The 9,698-nt window shown below is 44.0% G+C and overlaps 1 protein-coding gene across 1 annotated transcript; it reads left to right on the plus strand.

Annotated features, from left to right (window-relative positions):
* Positions 1 to 783: 783 nt before the first annotated feature.
* chrne (cholinergic receptor, nicotinic, epsilon) lies at positions 784 to 9,002 on the plus strand. The gene is made up of 12 exons (XM_084473857.1): positions 784 to 916; positions 1,384 to 1,520; positions 1,989 to 2,033; positions 2,227 to 2,336; positions 2,657 to 2,812; positions 3,274 to 3,374; positions 4,962 to 5,162; positions 5,972 to 6,086; positions 6,716 to 6,830; positions 7,132 to 7,339; positions 7,672 to 7,805; positions 7,907 to 9,002. Exons 1-12 carry the CDS (start codon positions 853 to 855, stop codon positions 8,078 to 8,080), a joined length of 1,560 nt encoding a protein of 519 aa, XP_084329983.1. The 5' UTR covers positions 784 to 852; the 3' UTR covers positions 8,081 to 9,002.
* Positions 9,003 to 9,698: the final 696 nt, after the last annotated feature.

Here is a 9,698-nt window from a genome sequence, read left to right on the forward strand (position 1 = left end):
CACACACACACACACACGCAAATCCAGTCTAGGTGCAAGACCCCATCCATGGTGCCCTGCAAGACGCTGTATATGTTATTACCCAGGATGCATTGCAGCGGAATGGAACCAAGAAGTCCCAGTCAGCTGTTCACCTTGGTCAGTTACTCTCTCTCTCTCTCTCTCTCTCTCTCTCTCTCTCTCTCTCTCCCCTGTCTCACACACACACACACACACACACACACACATTCTCTCTGTCTCACACCCCGACAGATACCCACTCTCTACATTCTTACACACTTCATTCATTAATTCCTACAGGATTGCGATATACTCACACATACACACACACACACACACACACAAAAACAGAGCAATCTGAAAAGTCATCATCACTTTCAACCTTTACCGCCCGGGGCTATAGTGGGCTCTGGCAACAGTTGAAAGATTAAGACTGTAAACCGACCCTTACAGCTCTGGTGCGGGCCTCCAAGCGGGCCTACTGTAGTCCATTGTAGATCTGGACATTGTTGTCTTGTTGACAGGTGTCTATCCAAACACACACGTCGTCTCACACTCTCTGCACGCCACTCCTCGACCACAATCGTGCGTAATCGTGACCGTGATGATTATCGAGGAGGGCCGCGCTGCGACGTATTAAAAGCTAAGTGCTTCCCGGCTGCTGTGTAACCGGATCCGGGCCGAGCGACAGCTGGGAGAGACAGACGAGGGCCCCGCAGGATCTGGGGGCTGGAGGGGCCTCGGGGAGGGCCGGAGGGTCTGCGACGGCAGGAGAGAGGGGGTGGTGGGGGGCAAGGCTTGTCGGAAATAACCTCTGCTTTACTCGGGGTCTCGCTACAACTACACGACACGATGGCCGGGCGGCTCTGTGGGATACTCTCTGTCCTGGTCGTACTCGGGGTGTCGCTTTTACACAGTAAGTTAATTCAAACCCACTTTTACTTTGTTCTAGTCTTTGTATTCTAGTTCCCCGCTCACTGTTTGGTGTGTCGGGTTAGGGTTAGTATGTGTGTGTGTGTGTGTGTGTGTGTGTGTATGTATGTGGCTAACAACAGGGGGATTGGCTGCTTAATGATACCGACTAGATACAAAAAGACACCACATACTTATCTAGCAGCAGGGTAACTGCATAATAAGTTCAGATTGGGCTTTTTTCAAACACCTACATACTGGGATAGTTCCAACTGGCGACAGGAACACATTAATTTTATTGGATTGAATCAAAACACGCACATACTGTACACTCATCCAGACACGCTCTGATACACACACACAAACACACAGACATCCTGAAGGTGGTCTTGTGTGTCTCCCTTCAAGTTTCAAGAGTTTTATTGGTCACATACATATACAAGAAATGCAGTGAAATGAAAATCTGTGCAGGGGTGGATGGTAACGAGGAGGTGGAGTTGATTCGAGACCTGTTCAAAAGCTACGTCAAGCATATCCGACCCGTGGAGAATCCAGAGGATAAAGTGCAGGTCCAGATTAAACTGACCCTCACCAACCTCATCTCACTGGTAAGGATCCCCAATCATGGGCAGAACCCTGCCTAGACCAGCCTTCGGGTAAATCATAACATTGTTAGTTCATATAAAATCTATCAAAATCCCAGGGTTGATTAAAGCTTTGCAGGGGTGTATTTACTTCAGGTCAAATAACTGGTATTTTATTTAGCCATATGCAACAACTAGAATCGGGATACATGTCATTAGGCCTTTAAAGCCACTTAAAGACTTTCCTCATCCCTTAATTCGACTTCAGTTGCATGATGTCAATGATAAGTTGATGATTGTATTGATTGCACAAAAGCATATGACAGATGGAACCATGAAGCCACCTCTCCCTTTTCCCTTTTCATTCAAAGTATTTGTCATCGTCCACATTATTTTCAGTAGATGGTTGCCTCCTCAAAGACCCCAAACAGTGGTTTTGAGTCCACAGAGTGTTGCGTGACTTTGTTTCTTTGCTTTGTTTTGCTTTTTCAGAATGAAAAGGAGGAGACTCTGACGACCAACGTGTGGATTGAGATTGTGCGTCTTCACACACTTTCTATTTGCATGGTTGATTGACATATGTATTTCAGCATTGTTGTTGCGCAGCTGTAAAATAGGTGGGATTCTGATTCATGCTCTCTATAAGCGCTTGTTTTGTTTGTTATATTTACCTCAGAGGTGACAAACTCTCTCTCTCTCTCTCTCTCCCTCTCCAATGTCACCTACACAGCAATGGACTGATTATCGCCTCTCATGGGACCCGACTAAATATTATGGGATAGAAATTATCCGTGTACCCTACCATACAGTGTGGCTCCCCGACATTGTCCTTGAGAACAAGTAAGCCAGCATGTATGTGGGTGTGTAGGCGTGAATGTGTGAATGTGTACATGGCAGCATGAGCGTATGTGTGTGTGTGTCCGGATGCGTGTTTGTGTGTGGATGCATAGGCATGTGTGTTTCTTCATTCCTGTTTGTGAGTCTATGTGTGTGCATAGGTGTGTGTGACTGCGTGCACCCACATCTGCCTGTGTGTTGAGTCATTAATCGCCTTTCATGTCTGCCCCTCAATCTCTCCTTCATGATACTTTCTCTTATAATAATAATAATAATAATAATAATATCATTTTAACACTCTGTCTCTCGTATATTGTTTGCAGCATCGACGGCAAGTTTGATGTGGCGTACTACGCCAATGTGTTGATCTCCTCCAGCGGCTGGATGTACTGGCTGCCCCCGGCCATCTACCGCAGCACCTGCGCCATAGAGGTCACCTTCTTCCCCTTTGACTATCAGAACTGCACCCTGGTATTCAGGTACGAACGAGGGACAGACTTGATGTGAGCTCTGTCATTCCACTATCAGAGCTGCAGCCTGGTATTCAGGTACGATAGAGGGATGGATTTGATATGAACTATCGCGTGTAGCAATCACTCACTCACTCAATCGCTGAAATCAATATCTGCAGTGATTGAATGGAGTGATTGAATCCAGTGATTTAGAGAATCTAGTAATCGATTGAATCTACTGATTGATTGATTCCAGTGATTGAGGGAATTCAGTGATTAAGTGAATTCATTGGTTAAGGGAATCCAGTGGTTGGGTGAATTCAATGATTGGGTGAATACAATGATGGGTGGATTCAGTGGTTGTGTGAATTCAGTGAGTGAATCCAGTGTCTGGGTGAATCTAGTGGTTGAGTGAATCCAGTGATTGAGTGAATCCAGTGATTGTTATTGTTGTTACTCTGTTACAAAAAAACTTTGTTTCCCTGCAGGTCCCAGACGTACACGGCCAATGAACTAGATATGATCCTGGCCATCGCAGACACTGGGGAGACTATTGAATGGGTGGACATCGACCCTGAGGCCTTCACAGGTGCACGAATCAACCCCCACACAAACATTTATGCATGCACTCAGGCAGGCAGGCACTCTCACTGACAAACACTCACAGACCATGTCTGTGTCTGTATGTGTCTGGCTGTCTGCCACGTTGGCTATTAGTTTCACCTAGGGAGCTGGCGTCTTATGTTGGCACTGCCCTCTTGTGTCCTGCCTTTGTGCGATGCCCTCATGAAGGATGAGCCTGTAAGGGATACCAATGAAAGGCTTTGAGATTTACGCCTTTTTTACGACTTCAACATTAGAACAGCGAGCGGGCTGAAAGCTCTCACCACTGAAGGGATCCAACAGTGCGCCTTGACAGCTGTGCATGTGTCAGTTCACGTGTCTGTGGACGGGTCTCAGAACACGGAGACCTTTCCATCACTAGTGGGACTGAGGGATGATGATGTAATGCATCATTTACACTGCTAACACTGCTTCCATGGTACTAATACAATAAATAGGTAACAGTGGAAGGAGGGGGGAGAATGGCTGCTTAGCAAAGGAAGGTTCCCTAGAAGTTGATCCCTGAGTAATTATGGACATCCACATGGCACTGAAAGGATCATAGGAATGCTGGTGATAATATGAACATGAATAGCATGACGAAGGTATTACAATATTCTTTCCTAAAAATGAAGGGCAGGGTTACGACCAAAGACGATGTCTATATAATCACTTTTCTATTGCTTCATTTCCTCATCAGGGATCAATAAAGTATTATCCTATTCTTTATTCAAAGCAATGTAGAGTGCATTTTAGATACATGTCATTACTATGTGACACATCCTTAAACCACAATTCTGGCTTCATCACTTCCTTACATTGTCCACACATCGGTACCCTACCCTGTCCTCATTTACATTCAGGGGATTTTGCTGACGCTTTTAGTTACGCCCCAAAACTATGGAACACACTACCCAAAAACCTCAGAGAAGCGAACTCAGTAAATATTTTCATAAGGGAACTTAAAACCTATCTTTTTATTAAAGCTTTTAATTGAGATCAGACAATAATACCCTCTGAATGCACTGAGCTTACATGGTACCTTGCACCATTCTTGTTTTATGTTTTTACTTGCATGAATTTTACCACTTCTGTTTTATGTTATTTATTATCTATTAATTAATTAATTAATTAATTAATTGTTATTTTCTCTTGTTTTTTTAATCCATATATTGCACTTGCTTATTGTTTTTTACTGTGTTATATTACTTGAAATTTTAACTCATAAACTGTTTTTACTGTAAGCCAGGTACTAGGCCTATCAGATCGATAGGTACTTAAAATGCACAAACCTCCTTTTCTTTCTGACGCCATGTAAAGCACTTTGAACTGCAATCCCTGTATGAAAGGTGCTATATAAATAAAGATGTACTTACTTTTATCCAAAGCGACTTATAACAATTCATTCATCGATGGCGGAGTCAACCACGCAGGGCTAGGCTAGGAGGACCCGGGGATCGAACTAGAAACCTTCCAGACCTTACCAGTCAACCCGTTCTAATTCCTGAGCTATTGCTGCCCACTGCCGTCCTCCTCCCTAACCTCCACCATATTGTCCCCACTCCACCTTTAGAGAACGGCGAGTGGGCCATCGTGCACCGGCCGGCCAGGAAGCGTATCGACAAGCGCTACAGCCCCGACGACTTGGAGTACCAGGAGATCTACTACAACCTGATCATCAAGAGGAAGCCCCTCTTCTACATCATCAACGTCATCCTGCCCTGCTCGCTCATCTCCTCACTGGTCGTCCTGGCCTACTTCCTGCCCGCTCAGGGTCAGTCCTAGCAACAGCAGCAGCAGCCGCAAGTGGTGCAGTCGTTATAGGACAACACCCGTCTGGGAGATCAAACCGTTGTAATGGTCTCTCATGGCTGCCCTCAAACATCTGTTCTCAATATAATTGATCAATCGATTCTGCCTAAGAGCATTTAGTATGGATGCGCCTTCCACGATTTTAACAATAACACAACAACAACCGCACTATAGCAGTTTGGTGTTTGCATGTCAACATGGTCCAAACCTTTCTCAGATTTTCTTTTGTGGAAACACAGTTGAATAGCATCATTTGGAACACATGTGTAACGGAGTACTCTCCTATATTAGAAAATAGTGTGTGTGATATGTCCCTTTAAGGTGGCTCCTCTACCATATATATGATAGAAGCTTTAACAGCTTTATAATACATGTTTTTTCAGGATCACCATTCTTGGCACAAGCCGTTGCCGAGCGGTCTAATTTAGTTTTATGCCAGAACACTGTGATTGTGACGGTATGAGAATCACAGAACCCTACACTCATGCAGCAGTAAGCATAAACACAGAAGACTGGAGGTCCTGTGTCCAATCGTAAAGATAAATGGAGCTTAAAATATTTGATTTGCCTCGATTCTCGATTATTTTTTTATGAGTTGCAGTTTGTACCTGCTCTGCTTTTATCCTGCTCTTCGCCTACACTGTCTGTACCACTATCGAAACGGAGGTGGTTTTGTTAAATAGAGCCACGATGATAGACCAAGCTGTCTGACAACATGTAGGCCACCATCAATGACCTCCTCCTTGACTCTCTGTCCTGCACTCTCTACAGCCGGTGGACAGAAGCTGACGGTATCTATCTCTGTGCTGCTCGCCCAGACTGTTTTCCTCTTCCTCATCCAGCAGAAGGTCCCAGAGACATCACTGTCCGTTCCTCTCATTGGCAAGTGAGTCAGCGTGTGTGTGTGTATGTGTCTTAGAGGAGTTGAACTTTGACCTGGTGGTAGGGTTAGACATGTATAATGTAGCAGATTCAAACTCCGGGGCTATTTAAAACACTTTAATATACTGTAATATAAGGACCTTTTAATCCAAATCTTCCTGACTAATCTTCATGAATAAACCAAGCAGGGATACATTTTTTAGTCTGAGGTTTTCCACAGACCAGGGTTTATTCGTGCTTGAGGTTTATGGATTAATAGATTTTTATTCTTGAGATTATCATCATTTGAATTTGAAGTTTTGAGTCAATAGCAGCAGGCTCTAGCTAATGCTCTAACCAAGTAGGCAGTACACCTTAAAGCGACCCAGCGGGATCCATTCTGACCTGCGGTCCACCATGTTATATCTTCCCACTTTCCTAATTGTCTTCCTGGTCCCAAAAACCCATGAGGTGTGTGTTGGTGTGAGTGTGTATGTGTATAAGGGAGCAGTGGAACAGTGAGAAACTGTCAGAGAGACAATGGTGCATGTATCAATCCAATCTGCCATGGTTTGGCTTTACACCACACATCCTCCACACGCTATGGCTGTTATCTCCTCAAACACCCCCTTCCTTAATGTCCCCCCCCTTCAGGTATATTATCTTCGTCATGTGCGTCACCACACTTATCGCGACCAACCAAATCGTGGTGCTCAACTTTTCCCTGCGGAGTCCCAGCACTCACACCATGTCCCAAACCATCAAGCACGTATGTATATCAAACACGCTCACACCATGTCCCAAACCGTATGTAGACCACACACACACACACACACACACACACACACACACACACACACACACACACACACACACACACACACACACACACACACACACACACACACACACACACACACACACACACACACACACACCATAAAACACGTATGTAGACCAAACACACTCAACACTGAATCAAACAACAACCTAACATTGTAAAGGAAAACGATTGTGTTCAGCCAATCAACTGCTCTCTGTCTGTGCTGCTTTTGTCTCGTTTTGTTTAGGTTTTTCTGGAGCTTGTCCCCCAGTTCCTGGGCATGGCCCCGCTGGTGGACGACACTGAGGTGCAGGCGGAGGTGAACGGAGTGAGGGAGCGCCGGCGAAGCTCCTTCGGCCTGATGCAGCGGGCGGAGGAGTACGTGCTGAAGCAGCCCCGCAGTGAGATGCTGTTCGACAAGCAGAAGGAGAGGCACGGCCTCACACGCTCCTTCGGTAGGTGACCCCTGCTCTGAGGAGTACCGCTGACAATGGACCTTGGGTCAATGCATACATGAGTTAGAGTATATTAACGCTTCAGAATTTGAAATTAAAATGTAGCGTTGCAAATGTAGTTTTATTCAATCATTGCATTAAATATATCCATTTGGGAAAATCCTTAGTTTTTACGATTTTACTGTAATAACAATATCATTTCAACAAATTGCATTCAACCAGGATCTCGGGACTCTGTGCTGCTATGAGTGCAGACTGATGCTAGTGTCCTAGTGTTCTGTTCGTCACTGTGGTTGATCGGTCCAACTGAAGTCCTCTCCCTCCCCCTCCAGAGGAACCTATAGATGTCAGCAGCACGGCTAACCTGTACAAAAGCTTGGCCAAAGCGGCGCCGGAGATCAAGCAATGCGTGGACGCCTGCAACTTCATCGCCGAGAGCAAAAGACAGCAAAACGACATTGGATCGGTGAGCGTCCCCGTGCCACCCCACCATCCTACCTGAATCCAGGTATGATGTGTCGGAGGTTTCCTCAAGCCTTTCTTCTCCTTCTCTGATTCTCCAAACAGGAAATGGAGAGCTGGGTGCTGATTGGCAAGATGGTTGACAAGGTGTGCTTCTGGGTGGCCATACTCCTCTTCAGTCTGGGCACGGTGGCCATCTTCTTCACCGGCCACTTCAACAGTGTGCCAGAGTTCCCATTTCCCGGGCAAACCAAAAAATTTATACCCGGGGAAACTTAAACAAACCACCAGGACAGAACATTCAGCACACTTTAAACCATGCGAATGGTGACCTCACCGGGAGCCCTCTGTAGAGGGAGTCGGTCATGATATCTGGCCGCTCGGCCGTCCATTCAGAGCCCAGCTGAGTCCATGTACCAAGGTTTGGTTTTGATTTATTTTTGTATTCTCTTGTAACCAGTTCTGAGGGTTAGCATGTCAGGGGTTGTATGTATGTGTGTTGGCACACCTGGCATGCCACTGCCAGAGGTGCTCCTTTGGAAACGAGATTGCTAAGGTTAAGAGTCATGAGATACTATAACACAGACAGCCTTACAGCAACCAAATCGGCACAGCCCATCTCGTCAGGGACTGTGGAGTCTGGTAAAAACTAGTGCTATTTTTTCTAAAATTTGTATTCCATTGTATAGTATTACACATTATACACACTGTAACATATCTGATGGAGATTTTGGGATGTGTATTAGTTGCCCCCTGTTCTTCTAGGTCTTCTATGATACCTAGTTAAAAAGAACACCAAGGAGGTGTTTAGGGAATAAAGTAGAACACAATACTAGATCAAGTAAAAAAGCTTTTTTTATTGAAAAGTTGCAATATGAGATCATCATTTCCTAAAACCAAGTTTCGTGGTTAATCGTGTGTGATGTTATGTTTTAGCAGCATAGAGTTTGACTGAGCGAGTACTTGAAATTGAAACAACTTTAAACAACACATTTATAAAAAAACATAATTTATTTTAAGTGAATCTGATACTTTTGCATGTATACATTTTGAATAAAACATAATTTAATGTTATGGCTTTGAATGTTGTTTTTTAATTTATATCAGTATGTTCAATTCCTACAGTACACATGCAGTATGAATTTGGGTCTATTTTCATACTGTCACTGTTTCCTTTTGGCTGTAACATTTTGCACGTGACCAAGCACGAAGCAGTAGCAGGCACAGATCGCAGCAGCTAGAACTTTAGTGAACGAGAGAAGCAGTAAACATCTTGCAGACAGGAATAGGCCTAACTAAAGCCCAGGGAACAGAAGGCCGAAGCAACTGGGTTGGTATGCTGTGTGTTGACAGTTAAAAATAAAATGCACAGGCAAAATGTTTGAAGTTGTTCTTTTAAGGACCCTGACCTGCGGATGACCTATGTCATCGTATATATTGTGTCTCAATGTATATATATATACATATTTGCTTGTAAAAATCTCCTCTTGCAGTAGTACTACAATTGATGCTTTAGAAATACTGACTTGACTGACTGAAATACTAACCCTAACCCTAACCCATGTTTGACTATTTTTTCAAGTTAACATAGTAGTAAGAATAATAATAATTATAATTGAATAATACTTTTGTTTGCTTCTTAGGTTGAATCATGAAGTAAACAACTGATTTTTATTTTTTATTATATTAATGTCACGGATGTATAGATTATTGTACACATTTTTCATTTTTGTTGAAAAGGGCAATCTCTTATTTGTATTATTTTATAGGCTCATTCTTTGTAACCAGCATCATCTATGCATCTGTGTGTCCGGTAGAGGGCCCCATTGACCTTAGAGCAAACTTCCATTTCATATCTGGTTTTATTTAAGTGGTCTTAAATGGCAGGCTTAGCATT

The sequence above is a fragment of the Micromesistius poutassou genome (assembly GCF_964030765.1).
Source record: "Micromesistius poutassou genome assembly, chromosome: 10".
NCBI classification, from domain to species: domain Eukaryota; kingdom Metazoa; phylum Chordata; class Actinopteri; order Gadiformes; family Gadidae; genus Micromesistius; species Micromesistius poutassou.